At 36.8% G+C, this 21,731-nt stretch overlaps 1 protein-coding gene across 9 annotated transcripts in view; it reads left to right on the top strand.

The window, feature by feature from the left end:
• The window catches only part of tjp1a (tight junction protein 1a), a 105,590-nt gene that overhangs the window by 9,654 nt on the left and 74,205 nt on the right, over positions 1 to 21,731 (top strand). For all 9 annotated transcript variants that reach the window (XM_042727642.1, XM_042727645.1, XM_042727646.1 and 6 more), the window contains exon 2: positions 1,515 to 1,671. In XM_042727642.1, coding sequence (XP_042583576.1) covers positions 1,515 to 1,671 — 157 coding nt within the window. The remainder of the gene's footprint in view (positions 1 to 1,514; positions 1,672 to 21,731) is intronic.

Below are 21,731 nucleotides of genomic sequence, written 5' to 3' on the forward strand. Positions count from 1 at the left end.
GGCCAATATATCCCGAGGGTTTAATTGCTCCTTGCACTAATTTACGCTAGCAGATACCTCCTGTGAGAGAATAGAGATCCATATGGGTGTAAGCGAGAGAAACGTTTCTGGAATCTTTGATGCAGGCACATTATACAAAGTCTAATCTTAACAAAAAAACAGTCAGTCTATCCTAGTGGTGAGTGTAGAGTTACGTAAGACCCTTTTATGATAAGCTTGGATTTTATTTGGATTAGGGTAATCATGGACGAGTGATGACACCTAAACTCTAATGTGTATATTTTTGCTCCATCAAGTAAATTGCAGAAGATGTCCCCAATTTACCCTGTGAAATCTTATGAATATATTAGTGTTTGCCTTAAACTAACTCTATACTATTTAACTTGTAATTAATATAGGTAGGTGTTCCTTGCAGTGGCTCAAAAATTAGTCCTGGGTTAGATTCTCTGGGGATGTATGAACTGATAAAACATACATTCTGCTCAAAAATTTCCTGTTCGAAAGATGCTTTTAATAACTTTGAAAAGTGTTTTTTATGCACAACAAGGCTGCATTTATGTAATCATAAATACTGTAAAAACAGTCATATTGTGGAATATTATTGCAATTTAAAACTACAGTTTTCTTTTTTTAGTGTTGTATAGTGTAATGTATTCATTGATGACTAAGCTGAATTTTCAGCAGCCATTACTTCAGTGTCACATGCAGAGCCGATCCTAGACTTCTGGGGGCCCTACGCAAAACTGTGTCGGTCAGGGAGGGGAGGGGGGGTGGCTTTGGTGGGGTGTTTTGGGTTTTGAGTAGTTATGAACGAGTGAATGAAACGCATTTGTCTTTACTCCATCTCTAATCGTGCTCACAGAAAGAACTTGAGAAACAGTGGGCCCTATCATAGAACCGGTGCAATGCTGTGTTTTTTGCTAGTTTCAGCCCGACGCATTTGTCATTTTCACGTCTTGCGCCACGGTTTTTAAATTGCACATTTGTGCGCTCATGGGCGTGCTGGTCAGTCTAGAAATGAAGAAGGTGTAAGCGCATTGCTGGTGCTTTGCTATTTTAAGGCAATTGACCAACAAAAACATGGTCTAAAGTCATTGCCACAGTATTTATTTATTTGTATTTTTTTATTTAAAGAGCGCATTAGTATAGGCAGGTCCACATCTCTGGAGATGCCTTTTGTCTTTGCTCTTGCAAATTCCGCCGTGTAAATAGCAAATCTGCCATGACACGAGCGCAACTGGCTCTTAAAGGGAATGGGAGATGAGACTCTGATTGAAGTGGGGTATGGGTGGTTATGAACGAATGAAAGAAACACATTTGTCCGTGAATTCATCCTTACTGAATTCAAAATATTTAAAATTTCTTTAAAACAACATACTCTACATTTTTTAACAGTACCTTGAATCTAAGACACTTTGGATAAAAGCGTGCAAATGTTGGTAGCATCTGGTCTGACTGGACATTAAGGATCCCAGCATGCCATATGATTATGTGCTAATGTCTCTCCACTGCAGGGTGCCACCTGATTCAGAAGCCCCCGCTGCCTCTGCTGCCTCTGCTGCGACGCCACCTGCTGCGGCTGCGAGTCAGGGCAAACCATCACTGCGCAGGATCAAGGGCCGCATCCACAGAAGCAAGAGCCTGGACAGTATAGATCTACTGGACTGCAATGTGAGTCAATATAGTGCATGCAGAGATGATGTCATTCAGTCACTTGTTTTTCAGAACACCTCTTGAGCATGTGCTGAGAGAGTCATCAGCTTAGCTTGACTGTTTTGGGAACAAAATGATTTACAGTTGCCTCTATATAAATGTCTCTATCACAGCTGTGGTTTTTTTGATTTTCTGGTGTGTAATCCTGATACTGTGATGCAGATCAAATGCATCGTTTGCTGCACGCCAATGTCACCAGTGTCAAATCTTGACATAACGCTACATTTCCTTTAAATTGTGGCAAAGTGACACTCAAAGTAGACACATTTTGTAATCATTTACTCGCTCCTATGACATTCCAAACCTAAAAGGCAGTTACAAAGAATGGAACTGAGGCCTTTAAACTTAAAGGGGACAATTTTTCTACAAGTTGGTATGATTCTTCATTAAATGTCTGTAACATACTTTGGTTAAAATTCCTCAATGGTCATGTAAAACAAATTTTTTTTACCTTGTCAATAACAGCGAGCTGTTTCAGTGCATGTCTCTTTAAATGCTAAGAAGCTACTGCTCCCCCCTCTGTTTTTTGTGTATTTGGTGGCATTACCATCAAAAACAAAGCTAATCCACTGTGTCCTCAGTTGATCTGATTTAAGTAGAGAATGAAGACTCTTATGTTCACTTTTACATTTAACTACGAAACGCCTGGCTTGCTTACAAGACATTGTTGTCGCTACAGCTGCTTGAATGAGCAAGGATAAATGGTGGACAGCGCTCAACTGGCAAAGTGTGGAAATATGCTAACATGGGACAGTCCATCAGCGATCATGAGTTATACCGCTCAGAAAATCAAAACAGCTCTATAATTGAGGCTGTTTATGTTTTTTAGGGATTTAAAAAAATTAATATGCAAACACCATGAAAAAACTTACTTTGCATCTGATGTCCCCTTTGAAGTATGCAAAGGCATCGTAATTGTGGTCAACACCTGTGAAACGATCATGGGAGTCAACAAGTTGAATTTAAGAGCTAAATAATCCAACCTGTGAACTGGGTCAACTGATTCATTATATAATTTGGTTCAAAACAAGTTTTTGTTTGTTTGTTTGTTTGTTTGTTTGTTTTAAGTACCAGACAATGCTACTGAACATCCTAAAGAGAAGAATTTCAGTTTAGAATTCAGTGAATAATGTTCGTCCCACAAAGCTGTCATGTGACTTGGACAGAAAACGTTGAATGTAGTGTGTTTTATAATTCTTTTATGATGCTTTTGCGTCCTTTTTAAAGTTTGAAAGCCTCAGTTCAGCGGCAGTTTCATATATACTTCTCCTTTTGTGTGCGGAAAATAGAAAGTCATTCGATTTGGAACAACACTGGGGTGAGTAAATAATGACAGAACATTTATTTTTGGGCGAGCTGTTTCTTTAAAGTAAACTTAAAATAATCCATATTAACCTAAAAATAACTTTTTGATCATGACTGCATTGTCAGTGTACTCACTGTTTCCGTGTCCCAAGGTGCTGTTAAATATAGATGTAGATGGAAATTCTTTCTTCTTCTTCTTCCCTCCAGAGATTTACTTAACACAAATGTCAGATTTTTTATTTAATTTGAGATGTTCACTTGTATCAAAACAAGCTATTTTTTACTCAAAGCATAACATAGCTCCACAACGTTCTATAATTTACGGCTACATGTCCAAATTAAATGGAGCAGTGGGGAAAATGGCTTCTGGACATAAACGTACTGACCTCGCTAGTATTAACAGGCCACAGCTCACTGACTCTATCTCGCGCTAGTCCATCAGGTCTGCCCATGAATAGTTAACAGTTTTTATTCAGCATTAGACCATCACCATGTTCATACCAATCAGTAACGATTAGTCTTACCTTAAGACCTTCTTATTGATCCAAGACAACAATAAACACTTCAGTGAAGTGGAGTTCATTTGTAACACTGCATTGTTGTACTAAATAACATAAAATGTATTTAGGTGTCGATTTTTGTGCATTCGCTATCGTCTTTATCTTCCTTTACTAGCAGAGACATTATCATGATTCTGTGGGGTTTACAGACATCAAGACTAACAGTCCCGAAGACCCAGAGCATCACATTAGGCTTTTTAAATTTCATTAGGCAGCAGAGAAAAATGCATCGGACAGATTTTCTTTTACATGCTTTAGCCCCGAAGCGCAGGCTGACAGACAGTAGCGCAGTAGGTGGCATGTCCCCATTCATATTCCCCACTGCCAGATGATATCAGATTACCCCTTTGATCATGTGATGTGCAAAGCAAAAGTGTAAGTCACGTGAGCATGTGCAAAACTCACTGACGTCAGAGATGTGGAGGAGTGGTGCTATTAAGCACCAGAGGCATATGCCAGCGTGTATGTGTTAGTGAACATGCTGTATTTGCATGTGCGTGTGGATGTGCGAGATCCTTCACCATTAACAGATGAGTTGCCAGTAAAAGTGTCGTACATGTGACCCAGAGCATAACACAATTGTTTAATGCGATCCGAGTGGGGTTTCACATGGAGAAAACTTTAAAACATTCCATATGTCGGAGCTGAGTGGTTTATTTTAGTGAGAAATTAGAGGAGTAATCTCACAAATTAAATGGGTAAGCCGCTTGATTCAAGCCCTAAAAACCATGATATCCCCGTGAATCAGCGGTGAGCTAAAAGCCGCTTGCCTGGCCCCGGTCATCTCATGTGAACTCACAAAAGAGAGCCGTGTGGGGGAAGGGGAGGTCTCTCTGGCAGCAATACTGCCGGTTCCGGAAATCCAACGTCATGCTAATGTGTCACTAATGCAATGTTATATAGTGTTTTAAGAGAGCTGTGACACAGACTTTAATTTGAAATCACATTTATGATTCAAAATGACTTTTTATCTTACAACAGAGATTTAGGCATTCACACGCCAGCTCACACACAGTACCAGGCAGGATTTTCCATTCAGAATTAAACTGAGAGTGTCTTTTCAGTTTCTGATTTTGAATGCAGATTTGCTGTTCGAATTTGAATTTAAGGATGTACAATTAAAACTGAAATAAATTTGTATGGATGTATTTTTTTATCTAGAAAAGCAACGTTTTAAAGACAAACTTAAAAATGCTGGCTAAAAGCCTTGAAAGTTTGAAAAAAATGTCTCTATTGATGTCTAGATGTCTAGATAGGAGTCCAGGTAAATGGCTGTCTAGATAGACAGATAGACAGATGTCTAGATAGATAGATGTCTAGATAGATAGATAGATAGATGTCTAGATAGATAGATAGATAGATAGATAGATAGATAGATAGATAGATAGATAGATAGATAGATAGATAGATAGATAGATAGATAGATAGATAGATAGATAGATAGATAGATAGACAGACGGATAGATAGATAGACAGATGGATAGACAGGTGTCTAGATAGATAGATAGATAGATAGATAGATAGATAGATGTCTAGATAGATAGACAGACAGATAGACAGATGTCTAGATAGATAGATGTCTAGATAGAAAGATAGATAGATAGATAGATAGATAGATAGACAGATGTCTAGATAGATAGATAGATAGATAGATAGATAGACAGATGTCTAGATAGATAGACAGACAGATAGACAGATGTCTAGATAGATAGATGTCTAGATGTCTAGATAGAAAGATAGATAGATAGATAGATAGATAGATAGATAGATAGATAGATAGATAGATAGATAGATAGATAGATAGATAGATAGACAGATGTCTAGATAGATGTCTAGATAGATAGATGTCTAGATAGATAGATAGATAGATAGATAGATAGATAGATAGATAGATAGATAGATAGACAGACAGATAGACAGATGTCTAGATAGATAGATAGATAGATGTCTAGATAGACAGATGTCTAGATAGATAGATAGATAGATAGATAGATAGATAGATAGATAGATAGATAGATAGATAGATAGTTTGTTGGTTGGTTGGTAGGTTGTTTGGTTGGTTGTTTGGTTGGTTGGATGTCTAGATAGATAGATAGATAGATAGATAGATGTCTAGATAGACGTCTAGATAGATAGATAGATAGATAGATGTCTAGACAGAGAATGCATTTGCTGTGTTGAATTTCAGTAAATTTCACTTTCTTTTATTCTAGTTCAAATTCTAATTTTCCAATTTAACTTCAATTCAATTGAAATTCCAATTCATAAATTGTTAGGTAGCAGTGTATCAGTAACGGTGTATTTGGTTGCATTTCATTTTGTGATTTAACTGAAACGGAGAATGTTCGGATGAGAGATATTTATAACAGCTGTGTGTGGCTCAGCAGCATATGCCTAAAGATAATACTTAATGTAATGAACTTTAACATTTTTATGACTGGTAAAGAGAGGATTCAGAGTGAATTGACCTCAGATGGCTTAGTGTAGACGCTGCTTTTAGTACACATGAAAAGAGACCTCACAAACCACAGATTTTTAAGATATTTAAGGGTCTAAGATTAAAGACGGGTGATTGCTGCCCCCTTAATAGGGTGTACCAACACCTGTACATATGATTGCTTTTTTACAGATGGCCACTCTTTCTATTCTCTTGGGCTGCCTAGGTGCTTGATGTAGTCTTTAGTCATTTGCTTTAGCCATTTGTGGAGTAATTAACCTCTCCTCCCCTGAGCTTCAGCAACTGCCACTGCCTTTGCTGGAGCAATTTTTCCCTGTTGACATGTAATTGCAACATCGACCAAGAGAGAGTGTGTCCGTATGTGGCTGTGTGTGTATTTGTACAGGTGTATAAGTATTTTGATAGAGGGGTAACCCTACTGTGACAGCCTGATGGCGGCCCGTACGTGAGGAGACTGTATAGTAGCTAAATTTAGAAATGGTCTCACTGCAGTTCACATAAGTTAATTCATTATTGATGTGAAGGATGTAGATGGGGCTGATGGCCAGGGAAATTTAAAGCCTGTCTAGCATCTAATCCAGGTCTGCTCAAGTTACAGATGACCGATCATAAAGCTAACGATGGAATGGGGAATATGTCACACGTGCCTAGCTGGGAGTATTTATTTGGTTGATAAAGATCAATCACTAAAAGAGGAAGCTGTGTTATTATGATCATAACATCCCTAAATTATCTTATAAATTATGCAGCATATGGTACACATGCTGAGAATGAATGAGTGTGGAAATAGAGTTTCTGACGAAATAGGATTTTTATTTTCCAGGCGTGAATTCAAATCAGTTAAATGGCTTGTGCAGCCGCTTTTTGTTTCTCACACCATTAGCACAAATTGCTTCATAAATCATTTATTTTTGTGCATTATCATTCAAAAGTTTGGTGTCAGTAAGATTTTTTTATTCAGCAAGGGTGAGTTAAATTGGTCAAAAGTGACAGTAAAAAAAAAAGAAAGAAAGAAAGACTTTGACATTGTAAAAAAAATAGCTGTTCTTTTGAACTTTCTGTTGATCAAAAACAACTGAAAAATGCATCATGGTTTTTATAGAAATATAAAGTAGAATAACAATTGTCAACATTTATAATAATAAATGTTTTTGAGCACCAAATCACTATATTAAAATGGTTTTTACTGGATTATGTAACACTGAAGACCCCAAACTTTTGATCAGTCTTGTAATTCACTTGAAGAAGAGTTTTATACTGGCAGATCCTCACAGGTTCAGCTGGGAACAGCTGATTAGCTTCTGTTGATGGCTAAATCTATTCCTGTTCCACTTTATCCACCCCTGATGGTTTACTTTGTTGTATTCCCTCAAGACAAATAGAGTATTTCTAACGAGAAAGAAAATCACTTTTGTGTTAGAAGTGTGGGGATTCTTGGCTTATATCCCGAGCTTAATGGAAAAGAGGGAAATTCCCTTTTGTAGGAATAGGGATGTGTGTGCCAAGTTAATTTGACAGTGATGTGTAAAGGTAATAAAACTACAAATGGTCATCAGAGAGTTGAAGAAGATGAAAAAATGTCAGAAGCTAAGACAGATGATGTGTGTGGGAAAGAAATGGACTGCTAGTTTGTGTGTGTGTATAAGAAAGAGACGGAGAAAGAAGATAAAAATAAGAAGAATATTTGAATATATGGGTAGTCGTGTCTATCTCATCTAACTCACAGAGCCTAACTGTGGCATCAATCATGTATCACTTCCAAAGACAGCCTCCAGTTGGGATCAACACATCACCACCCTCATGTCAAGGTTGGGGGGTGGGGTGTTGTGGAGGTTGGCGGATGTTTTGACTGCAGAATTTTAAGTGGATGAATGCTATATGCAAAAGTTTCCATTAAAAAAAAAATGTCTGGCATCATTACACACCAGTTTTTGTTCCATTACAGCAGCTTTTTCAGGAAAGAAAAAAAATGCTCTCTGAGGAGAGATCCAGAGCTCTGGACTGTTAAATAGAGGCCACGATTAATTATTAAGAGCAAACCACAGACTCCTTCATCTGTCTTTAAATGCAAAATAGCTTCTAAATTATGTGGGACAAAAGAACACGGATCAATAATTTAGAACAGCCTGCTGTGGCTGAGGAAGAGATCGGGTTGGGATGCTCACTGAGAGACATGAGAGGATGAATCGTTGACCTGCTCTCCTCTGGCTTCTGTCAGCCATTTTTTTTTTCTCACAGGTTTCACAGGAATGAAACACGTTATTAGCTGAATGCGTTACTTCCAGTAGGTAATTCTTTTGAATAAGCAATTACTTAGTGACCATTTAAAAAAGTATCTTCTATATAGTATCAATGACTATAGAATAACCAAGTCGTGTCACTCGTATAGTTTTGAATGGGGGAAAAAATGCAACGCTCAATATGTCCGCTCTATTGAATGAAGCCCCGCCTTCTGAGCAAAAGAGCCAATGCCTAATCGGTAAAGTTAGCGTGTCACTGCAGCTGCCATTAGAAGTCCCGGTTGCTATAGAAACAGTAAGCGTTCTGAGACTGCGCGTTTGCACTGTTGATCTAGCCTGAAAAATAAACTTTTTATAACTCTATTTGAGCAAAATAAACAACATTTATGATACAGTTGTTGTCAGATTCCATTGGTGATTTCAAATATGCAATTTATTTGTAGGCTTGGCGACCAGTTTTGGAGAATTTGATGTTTCCCCATTCAAAGAGATAGGAGATAGGCACTGGCATGCCCGAGAGGTGTTTCATAGATGGCCGCCGAGTGACATGACTTGCCTTAAAGGGACTTTGATAGTGGGGCTGTGACGGTGGCAGATCAACTGTATGTGCTTTTGGATGCAGCCACTATATTTACAAGTGAATGACTGAATCATGAATTCATTTATAATCGCTGATTAATCCAGAAATGAAAATTATCAGGTTTGTTTGAAATTATTTTTGTTAGCGAAACAAACTGAAAAACTGTAACTGAAAAAAAATTTAATTAATTTTTTCTTTATTTTCTGATATTTATCTTACTGTCAACAGCTGTCAAGTCATATTCCCAGGAAATAAAAATCTGTTCTGATTATTTTGAAATCTCACAACGTTCATTCTTCATTCCAATGTGCTTGATTTAGTCTGATGGCTGATTTGGTTATGAAAGACTCCCAGCAGTGAATTAGGACCTCGCTGGCACAGCATACAAACCACTCATTCAGTATCTGGGACCAGGCATATATTTAATATCTCAATAGCTGTGTCCAATTTCCTCTTCAGAACCAAAAATCAATGAAAATAGAACAAAAACTCTTACACACAGATGCCTTGCATTGGCTGTAATGCAATAAGCACAAAAGGTAAACAAGCAAGAAAACAAACAACATCTTCCCAGCACACCAGATTAGCTTCTAATGCACTTTTGCCAGGCATATGTTACAGGTGATATATCTGCTGTGTCTGGTGAGATGTTGCTCTCTGGGAGGAACACAGTCATTCTGCCAGATATCACCCCTCCCCCTCTACCACCTACTTCTTCACCCCTGTCTGCCACAAGAACGAACCCTAAATGCAACTAAACACAAACATACACAATGCTGCACAAATGTCAGATGGATCTGAGACATGCTACCTATCGGAGTCTTAAAGTATATTTAAGCTTAGACCCCTTGTAGCCCAAACACTTTTGTTTATGCCGGGGAATAACAAGGCTGGATATTAAATGCACTTCTCTTGCTCTGTAGAACATGCTGTTCTTTTGAGATGTAGCTTGCTACATGCTTTTATTAAAAGCCTTTATTTCCTCAGGACTTAATATATGTGGAGCTTGTGATCATTTATTGGGATTTGAGTGTTTAAAACGAAGCTTAGAAACATGCCTGAGGATATTCCATTGCTCCAAACCGTCATACATTTTACATGGACATGCAGAAGGTCAGGGGAGAAATCAAAGCTCAGAGGCAACTGATGGAATTTTGATTTACGATGAGCTGTATGAGCTCAAGCAGAGTGGATTAGATGTGTACCTGTGTCATATAGTGTGTATTTTTACTATGTTTGTGTGTGTGTGTACTGCCTCCATTCTTGTGTATTGATTTCTCTCATAATAGATTCTCCAAATCATCAATTTGCATTGCTATGATTATTGTCATGCGCAGCATGTGTTTTCAAAGTAAATGCTGCTCAGCTCATTAATATAGACAAAGCACATTTAGCCATTTGCAGGATGCTTTGAAAACAGCAGTGAAGCCACTTTGTCAATTCCACCCTGGTGTTTCATTTATCAGAATGATGTATTATATCATTATGTTGCATTATGCACACAGCGTTTAGGATGTATTATGGTAACATGCACCCATTGGTTTAGTTTTACTTGCATTTGCTGCACCATTGCAACATCAAACACCAACAGGTTCAGTCGCCCCTGAAATGCGCCTGCCACCACTGATTCTGTGTGAGCCGGAGGATTCAAGTCTTTTAGTCTGTTGCTATGGAAACAGTTGGCCGATGGCAGAGGGGGGAGAAGAAGAATGATCCTTGGGAAATTCTTTATTTAATGGAGGGAGCATACGAGAATGAGAGACTGAAGTAGGTGGGGGTAGATAAAGTGATATAAGAGGTGAAAGGGAGCAAGGGAGAGAGAGAGCGGGTAGACACGCTGTTTATACAAGATCAGATCTTTCCCATTCACCCAGCTTTGAACTGAAGACGGGGATGTCTTTAGGCGTACATGTGTATTCATATAAGCTCTGCTTTGGTCCTGAATTAAACTGAGCTGTTTAATTCTGAGAAAGGCTGTTCTACAGTAAGAGGACGAAAGCCATGTTGAGCAGCTTTGGGCTGGGATGCTGCGTGTCTTATTTACAGGAAATAGCAAAAATAAGCATTCTGCTTCACTTACCTTCACAGATTCATTCCTCCTTGGAGCTCTTTACACCTCCACTGGTGTGGGCGATATCTGACCCCAGGAGAGGATGACAGGGCTGTTCTGAGATTTTAAAAAAAGCAACCATGCAGGTGAATGAAATGTGAGCTGTAGATGTAGCAAATATTTTGAGGTTTGTTGTTTTATTGTATTTATTTATTTATTTGTTTGACTTTCCTCAGCATTATGACTAAAATCTTTGCTCATGATTATTTTTCCCCCTTGAATTTAAATATGGTCACAGTAGCATATCCAGGTCATATTTTAACTCAAAAGCTAAATAAATTCAAGAAAATTCAGCAGTGATATTTTAGTATCATTTATATACTATTACATTTCTGTTAATATTTTGAATTTGATTGTATTTTTTCTGTTTACATTTTAATAAAAAAATTTTTTTTATATAGATTATGAAGTTTTCATTCATTTAGTTATAGATAATTGATTATTTCAACTGAATTTCAGTTAACTTTTATTTTATTCAAGTAATGAAAATGTGTTTTATGGTTAAAGTTTTAGTTAAATATAATAACCCTAAAATTAAGCTTATTTTAGGATCATTAATCATTTTTTTGTATTGACATTATTTTATTGACAATCAAGAACATTTTCCAACCAAATTCTCATGTAAATCAGCATTATTATTATCATTATTTTCTTTGCTTTTTTGCATTATGGTAATGAGAATTGGGGAATAAAAATAATTGGGTGTAAAATATGCTTTACCTTGGCAAAAAAAAAAAAAATTCTTTGAATTTACTGTAAAATGAAGACTTTCTTTCGTTCTTTCTTTCTTTCTTTCTTTCTTTCTTTCTTTACAATTTCCACCATAAATTATTCTTAGAAAGAAATCAAAGTGCTATTAACTCATCTAAACGTTAATCTGTTGTGTTACTCAGATGTATCCGAGGTGTATTCTTTTTGATTTCCAGAAGCCTGGGGTTTCCTGTTTCATGAGAGCTGACCACAGCATGAGAGAGATAAAAGAGGGTGATGATACTTGAGAAAAGTGACCTGATTAAAGAAGATCATTTGGAATGTATTCTGTTTCTGCTTTTATAAACATCAGTGTGAATCATTTTGCACTTGGAAATGTGGAAAGAGCACAGCTAATTTTCTTGCGGCATCATCTATTAATCATGTGGGTGTTGTTCATACAGTACTGTATGTGCTCGGTTGGTATTAGTGTTCATGAGCAAACAGTGTTTTCTGTCTGTCTGGACCTGTGTGATTTGTACCCAGCGCAGCCCTGTACCCTCAGGCTTGATTCATCATGGTCCATCCCCTCTGCTGTGCCCCATTAGGATCAGAGCTGCTATTTCTGTCCTCTACCTGTGGCGGGATGCTCCCTGCATTGCCTTCATGCCTCCTCGGCCAAATTCCATTAAATAAGGGAAGGGTTTGTTTAAGGTCCCTTTATGACAGAATGCTCTGGAGGAGTTTAAAAGAAGTGATGGGGTCTAATGGAAACCTTTTAAAGAGGCTGAGCTGAGCTGACCAGTGGGCTGCTGTCTGGAGCTACTTCAGTCAGTAAATACACTGTGATCTCCTGCCAGAGCTCGGCATTGTATGCTTCTGTGTGTGTCTGTGAGAGAGGGAGTGAATTAGACACAGAAAGAGGTGTAGGAGGAGATTTCAACAAAGGAACACAAAATAAAACAGACTAAGAGAGATTGCTCTTCCAAGCCATATAGAGTCAAGCAGATATTGACTGTTCCCTTAAGCATGAGCTAAAGCAATTATGTGGAAAAATATGCTGTCACATTGAAGGTCACAGGTCATTCGATGCTGTAGCATTTCCGCTTCACTTATTATTGGCCAGATTTATGACCCTTAGGTTTGAGAAATCGCTTGATCAATGCTCAGATCATTTAAGTTAAAAGAGTCTATAAATGTTAATTTGAGTCTGATTTAAAACTGAATTTAGTGCTTTGCTTTTAGAAGAAAGCAGCTGTTTTTTGTCTCTTTGCTCCTCATTTTTGTGCTGAAAATGGATGCATTTTTATTGAATATCAAACACATTCCTAAAGAAACAATGTTGTGATTATGCTTGGAGTCTTAAAATTGACCAGAGTTCTAAATTAACACAACAGCAAGAGTAAAATGGGGGTTAAAAATGACGTTTGTGAGTAAATACTTGCAGAATGTCTTGTTAGTTCTAGCATAGCAGCATAATATATGTGTATTGTTAAATTTACATAAATTACTCCATGATGGTAAATGATCTCAGATGGAAGGTTACAGCTTTATGGCTTAAAGGGATATTTCACCCAAAAAAATGAAAATTATCATCATTTATTCACCCTTATGTCAGTCCAAACCTGTATGACTTTCCTTTTTCTGTGTAACATAAAAGAAGATATTTTGAAGAATGTTGGTAACAGTTGCAGTTCTCATTGAATTCCATTATATGGACAGAAATACTGTACCAGTGTAGTCAATGGGAACCAAAACGGTTCCATTAAAAAATTCTTCAAAATATCATCTTATGTGTTCCACAGAAAAAAGAAAGTCATACAAGTTTAGAGTGACATAAGGATTAGAAAATGATAACAGAATTTTCACTTTTGGGTGAACTGTCCCTTCAAACGACATCTTTCCTTCTTTTACACACTAAAAATAATAGATTAAAATACATTTACATTTATTTAAAAAATGTAAACTCTATGTTTTCAGGTCATTCTAACCACGATTCATCTAATTTGCTCGATGTAATATTTTCCTTACACAGTGGCTCAAGATAAGACAAATGTTGAAATAAGATAAATGTTGTGCGTAAAATGTTAAACATTAGAATATAAATGCCACACAGTAATCTCTAGTCAGACTAAATGTAATGCATTTTACAGTATGGACCCAATGCTCAAATTGGCTGTATTTCTCATAGTGTCCTGAAGAGGGCAGAGTTTTACCACATTCTCTATCTACACTCAAACCGTTGAGACCAAACTGCACACAGCATATTCTCACACCATATAAATATGAGTTAAAACACATTCCTTTACTCCAGCTCACTGTGCCTCAGTGCTGTATTTGAGTGCAGTGATGTCTTTTGATCTGATTGGAGTTGCCTTGAGAGCAACACTCAATAAAGAAGAGCCTATTAATTTGATTAGTCCCGCCATGCTGTGTGGAGCACAGTGCTTTAAATCAGTGTGAAAGTGCGCTTGTTCCCTGATGGGTGGACATGTAGGGAAGAAGACGGCACTCAGTGTGCAGTGACATTAATGAAGCTTGGGTGGACCTCAAAACTGAGCTTGCCCTGGACTTGCTAGATAATTTAATTAACTTAGTTGATGTTACAGTGGCCACCAGTGGAGATTGTTCTCTCTCTGTATATATACACTGCCACCTCTTGTTTTCTGTCTCATAAAGAGACTTGCTGGTACAGTATGGAGAGAGGGAAATGAGAGACTGTAGTTATAGCAACTCAGAAAGTGAAGAGTAAGTCCTTGTACTTTGGTCTATTTTAAGAAGATGGAGAATGATGTGGATTTATGTGGATTTATGTAGCCCTCCAAACTGAGTGAGTGACCTTGAGCTTTATGTGCTGCAATTTTCCAAGGTACTTCAAAATACTGAAATAGAGGCTCATTAATTATGATATATGACAGAAACGTCCCCTGTATGTCACCAAACTGCAGGATGACGTATGTATTTATTTGTACAGTTATTTTTCTCATGAGTCAGGCTTTCAGTGAGATTACTTTAGTAGTGAACACGATTTCTTCAATTAATGAAACGTCTTCCCTGGCATCCCTCTGCACCCAGATGTAAATAAGTAAACTTCACAGTTAATGTGGTTATATTACTAGTCAGCATTATAAAATCAGGAAATAAAATGAGAAAGTATTAGCTCTGTTAGGTTTGAATCTTTCTTCCTTCAGATTCTTATTCTCTCTCTTCCCAAACTTGTGAAATGTAGGAAGTGGTCCACAAAAACGGTCATTCTCTGGATGGAAATATTACATGCTATATAATTTATCTCACTCAAACAGGTATCGTTCCAACAGCCCTCGTGACTTCCTCTCAGCTAATGCCTCAGGAGTGAGTGTTTGCTTCGGCTGTTCTGAGGGATTAAGTGTACACTACACTGCTCACCCTGTTTTCATTCGGTAAGATATTATTAATGTTGTAGAGTGACAGTCTCAGATAGGGACTTCCAGACAATGCAGGGGTCTTTCTCTCATTGGATTTCATTTTGAACGAGTAATCATAACCAGGATCATCTTCTGTGATTATTTTATTATTTATTGTGTGTGTGTGTGTGTGTGTGTGTGTGTGTGTGTGTGTGTGTGTGTGTGTGTGTGTGTGTGTATTTAGAAAGATGTCCATTGATTTTTTTCTCTCTTAGGTTTAGGTCTGCCATCAGTAAAGTTTACAGCTTTTGTTTATTAAATTTAACAGCTACCATTGGATTGAATTGATTGCTGTTGGAAAGGAGAAGGGGTCTGGCTCTTGTACTGTGCAGTTAATCAGTAAATGTCTTCTCCCTCTCCTTGTTACATCTATACCAGCCTTTATATCTCATAAAAATTGTTCGTGCCAACTTATTTTTGAGTAAATTCATCAGTTTTATCCCAACATGAAGTGGATAGGTGTCTGAGATGACATTGTTTTTGTTATGAACCCTTTGTAATCATTCCCAGATGTTGTATTGCACAGTATTAGGGAGGTTTTTCTGAGATGTGTGCAAAATCTCAAAATAGAAAAAAAAATACACCCTACCACCCCGTTACTGGAATATCTGAGCCTACACCCTTATCAGGAATGAAGAGTATCATGACACCAGCAGCTGGATTTAATAAGAGAGAAAACATCTTGCAAAACAGAAATAAAGAAAGAAGTGAAAAAGGTGTGAGTGAAAGAATACGGAGGATCCGGAGGAGAGAAAGAACCAGAGATGTTAAAAGGAGAGCGCAAAAGATAAAGTGTTGTTCTAGTGCCCAGCAGGCCAAGATGAAAGGAGAGGCTAATTAATGTTGGTGATTAAAGCTCTCTGACCAGCTGCTTGTGAATCCATGATGTCATTGATCATCTGAGAACCCACCGGCCTGTCCAAACACACCAGAGCACCTTTAGTGAACCTTTAATCCCGCTCACACATGTATGTGTGTATGCATGCAGAGAAACATATGTACATGGACAGCCAGATGTTCCTGTGCTTTCTTTTCATGTGTTGCCTCAGTGTAGATTAACCCATAATATATTCAATTCATAAATGTCCAGCTCTGCTATGTGGGATAAATGCATGCTTGTATGCCTGTGAAATTGCTTATGTGTGTTTTCGTAGATATTATGTGTCAAAAATAGTGTAGCTCTTTTCGTTTTCATAGTTTGTCTTCAGTTATACAGAGCAAATCAGTATTGAGCAGTATCTAAGCTGCCCTTTTCCAGCCTTACAGCCTTTAATAAAATGCTGCATGGGCCATTCATGCAGGAGGAAATTTTATATTGAAAAACCCAAGATGCGGGCAGTGTAATGGTAAAAAAGGAAGTTTACTGATATGCTTTTTTGTTGGATTTATTTTAACTCGAGTGCCATGTTTTTAGAATTCTTTGTAATGGGCGAGATGCAAGCGCAAAGGTCAAAGTCATCTGTCTGAGCAATGAGCATTTTGCTGTCCAATGGTCATGCCTTAACTTCACAAATTCTAGTATTGCATTAGTATTGCATCCTTCTCATGGGCATTTAATAATGTTTGACTTTTCAGTCAGAGGTTAATCTCTTTGGCTCATTTTATCTGCAAAAGAAAACGTGCTTAATAATTATAAGGAGTTTTTCACTTCCAGCCTTCATGGACAATTATATATCACTTATCAATGATTAAATACAAAATTAATATTAGTTATGAAGATTGATATGGTTTGGAATTGGTAAAATGTGCTTGGAGAAAAATAGTATCAGAATATCAACTTGCATAATAATTATGCACGCACTGTATAGCAGAATATTTGTTTACTAATGTTTATATATATATATATATATATATACACACACTTAGTAAAATTTTAACATGGGAACTATAATATTGTGCCTTATACAAAGAGCTTTTTGTGAATGAGTTGCTTGGATGTATTTGTGAACGTGTGAGAGCATATGAAATGCATATGTTGTCTTTTTACCTTGTACATTTACTGTATACTGGTGCCTTGACCAATAGAGCTCAGGCAAGACCTTTTGTGTTTTTCATTTCCGCTTCTCTCTCTTTCTTTCTGCGGGGGTAGAATGAAGACCTCCTGCGTGCTTAGAAATTCCACACAGTCTAATGAAATGAAGGGTGAGGCTTTGTGAGGAATGTGCTTTGAAATGTTCCTGTTATGATGGCTGGTCTCCCTTCCACTCAACTAGGCCACAATCGGAGCGCCCTGTCAAACGAGTCCAGGGTCCAGAATGCCCTGCTGATTGTGCCTGTGTCCCTGTCACAGATGTGAGGAGACTCTAATTTTAGAGTGGCCGGTTTTTAAATCGATACCATTGCGCCAATCACCCGCGGTGTCATCTGAATTATGACACAGCCTTGGTGGATGTCAGGGTGCATTTGCGATGCTGTGATGCAACTGACTCACACACACTCTCTGTATCCAGTATCCTTCTTCATTACCCATCGGGCTTCAGGGGTCAATCTATCTTTATAGTTGCTGGGCAGAACAACATGTCAATGCATTAATAGAAGAGGAAAGACTCACTGATTTTTATACACCTTTTCAGTCACTAGATATGCATTATGTGTTTTTCTTTATTATAAAAGAGTAAACAGAAAAGGCAGTGTTTTGTTTCTCCTGAAACATTAATTAAGTTCCTCGGGATGATGAAACTTATTCTCATGATGACTCGCATCCTTAAAACATAAAAGATTTTTGACTTTTACAGCAGTTCTTTGCAAGAATCATAAAAACTGCAGCCCAAGTGGGTGGAATAACATCATGAATGTGTAATTAATTCACATGCTATATTTCAGTCGCATTCCCAAAAGTTAATGGATTTTCCTTTCCTTTGGAATGCATACAATTTCTTTTCAACAGATGGGAATGCTTTCAATCCATATAAGTCTCCTTTAGAAACATGTTATACATTTCCAAAGATGCTTGGAATTAAGAAAGGATTAGTCACTCTTGATGATATGGTTAATTGAGCATTTGAATCTGTGCTGTAGCAAATGATCAGAGAGTAAAGAGAGATTTGTTGAATATCCATTTAAGTAATCTGAGCATTTCTTCATACTGCTATAATAAATACGGGTCCGGTAGAGCTGAGTTATGCACAATGGCTCAACAGTCTCAATTTTTAGTGTTGGACAATTTGAATGCATGGAATAAGTTGTTTATTTTTAGTAGATCGTAATAATGTACAAGATTTATTTATTTCTTTTTTACTTATTGCTGTTTTTAACATTATTTATCAGGATTTGCACACACTTACAATTTAATACTTTAAATTGAATTGTCTTATAGTATTGCAAGTTTATTATCTGTTCCTTTCTTAAAACTTACTACTTGCTTTTTTAATAGACTTTTTTACTGTTATTATATACATTATTTCTAAAATATATCTAAATATATCTAAAATGTATATCTAACCAGTCTTAAGGGATTATAGAATTTGTATATTTATTAGTGTATACATTTTTACTATACAGTACATATATGTTTACCAGTTCACTAGTATATTTACATATACTTTGCACGTGACAGTATCTCCATGCACTCCAATAAATAATGGAGGGGTTTAAAGAGTAAGGCAAAAACAAAATACACAGTAAGAGAAAGAGAAGAAAGGCTAGCATGCTGAAGCAATGTAATACTTCAGACATCACTGATGTCAATGAATGGCTACAGGATACTTGAGTGTGTGACAGAATTATGATTCTCTCTCTCTTAACAGCTGTGGTGTAGCTCTCTCGGTCACATTCTGCTCCCTCCCAGTCTATCATATAATTGCTCAGCAGCGCATAAGCGCTCCACCAACAGTACTGCTCCACACACCAGCATCCAGTAAGACTTTACTTGAACTCTCACATTAAAAAAAGTAAGCACGCCTCAGCACAACTATTAGTGATTTGAGTACACATGCTGTACATTACCATTCAGTTTGTGATTTTTTTTTCTTTGAAATAAGTCTCTTCTGCTCAAAGGACTGCATTTGTTTGATAAAAGAAGTATTATTACAATTTAAAATAACTGTTTTCAATTTTATAAGTTATTCCTGTGATGGCAAAGCTGCATTTTCAATAGTAATTACTCCAGTCTTCAGTGTCACATGGTCCTTCAAAAATCATTCTGATGTGCTGGTTTGGTACTCAAAAAAATAACAAAAATACATACATTCATACATACATAAAGCATTTATTTGAAATAAAACTATTTTATAAACAATCTTACTGACCCCAAACTTTTGAATAGTATTTTGTACAATGATTTATTTTGAGTGTGTGCTGACAGCAATCATAAAGGATGTACTGTACATTTACATCATAAATCCACAGACACAGGCTTCTAGAGTTTTGAGCATTATTGCCTGGGATTCTTCTGCACCAGTGGACATGGACTGTATGGCTGTGTCAGTAGTCATACTCTTGGGACTGTAATGAATCAATGTCACACTTTGAGAAAAACTGACAAAAAAGTGAAACTCCCACACAGCAGCTGACTTTCCCTCAAGCCTCAGCTGTTGACCTTCCTATAAGCCTGAGTGTGTGAGAGAGCGGATATGTGTGTGTGCATTTATGACAAAGGCTGAAAGACTGACAGAGACCAAAAAAAGAAAAAAAAAAATCTAGAGAATGATAAATCAGATGGACACAACAACTGTCTGCTCTCTAGTCACGTCTATAGATTGATATCTATTACGATGTTAAAACAGAAATAACTAGTTTTACAATTGTATATGAATATATAAATGCTAAATAAACTACTTTATGATAATATAAGCTACCATTCAAATGTTTAGTGTTGGTAAGATTTTTTTTTTTTTAGAAATTAATAGAAATTTTGTTCCGCAAGGGTGAATTAAGTCCCAATAAAGACATTTATAATACTACTAAAGATTTTTCATTTCAAATAAATGTTTTTTTTTTTTTTTTTTTTTTACTTTTTGTTCAAGAATCCTGAAAAATAAAATGTATCTCAGTTTTCACAAAAATATGAGGCATTGATAATAACATTGATAATAACATTGATAATAATCAGAAATGTTTCTTGAGCAGCAAATCAGCATGCCAGAATGATTAGGATCATGTGACACTGATATCTGGAGTATTCGCTGCTGATAATTCAAAGGAATAAATTACAAAATAAAATAGAAAACCGTATTTCAAAAATATTTTTTTAACATCTTGCCAACCCTAAACCTTTGAACAGTATTGTGTAAATTGTTTTAGGTGTGACTACTGTCATGGGAAATGCAAACTCTATTTCTACATATTTTACTTTTACTTTTGTCCGGACACAAATGCACAAATAGTATTAGTTATAGTTTTCTGTATTTGCAAAATACAATGTTTTTGTCCCAGACTAGTGAGCTCTACATTTCAGTCGTCCACTTGCCAAAGCAGCAACAGACGGCAGCGGTCCCTCCCCATCTCCCTGTGTCTGGTTTAGACTGGCTTTCAGCTGGGGGATCCCTGTTCTGCTGAGCACATCAGACTGACCCCCTTCAGAGAGATGTGGATCAACTGCCGCTGTGGTCTACAAGCAGTGAATGTGCTAAACCAGCACAGGGTAATCACTTGGCATTAGTACCTGTTGTGTAAAGCATTAGTGGTAAGAATTGACTGGTGGGACTTGTGGTCTCCCACTGAACACTAAAGCTGATGAAGCTTGATCCTGGCACCACTATAGGGCAGATTACTAAGAGTGGCCTGGCTTACACACTAACATGTCCCAGCATGCTCTGGCGCCAGCCACCATATTTCCTGTGATGGAGAAGCAGTTTGATATCTGAGGAACTTCCTGTTATCTTTTCAGTCTCCACCTATTAGCATCAGTCTATGTGAAGAAACACACACATCAAATGATACAACAAGACAGATCTATCCACCCATCCATCCATCCTAAAAGTATAGAGTTTTAAGTGTAGGTACAGTATCAAATCAATGCAATGCCATGCAAAATAAGAAAAAATAAAGCTAAATAAATGCTGCAAAATATTTAATAATAATTTAACATTTAATAGTAATAATACTTTTTTTTGTAATTTTACAGGACAATAATAATATTTTCCATGCTTGTCTTTCTTTCTCTTTTTTCTTTTTTTGACCTTCACTATAAAAAAGGATAATGCTGTATCTATTAATTTTACTGACATTTTCTTTAACTCTGAAACACGACATGCAAGGCAAAATTCAAAATAAAGGTAAAATACCTGTAGAATCAATACAGAAAATTCCTTCATATTTATACATTGTATTCTATTTTCACAGATTTTTTTAATATTTTTTTTATTGTTGATCAAAATATCATAATTGATCTTCAGGTAAAATGACAGACTTCATTCTGGTGATATATGCCAAACTTCTCCAATCATTTTGTCATAATCGACTGCAAGTTTGCATTCATGTCTCCCTCCAATCAACACCAAATGAATAGAACCAAGTCATCAATCTCCTTTTTTCCGTTTTTCTTACACTAGGATATATGTCTGAAAAATGTCACTACTTCTGTTTCATTGTGACTTTAAATGAATGATAATTATAAGCTAGCCAAACTCAGAAATGAACTTGGTGTGGAGCAGCATTTACTATGAACCGTTAACACTTAGAGACTCTATAAT

This window comes from Cyprinus carpio, chromosome B7 (assembly GCF_018340385.1).
Source record: "Cyprinus carpio isolate SPL01 chromosome B7, ASM1834038v1, whole genome shotgun sequence".
In the NCBI taxonomy this organism is placed as follows: Eukaryota; Metazoa; Chordata; class Actinopteri; order Cypriniformes; family Cyprinidae; genus Cyprinus; species Cyprinus carpio.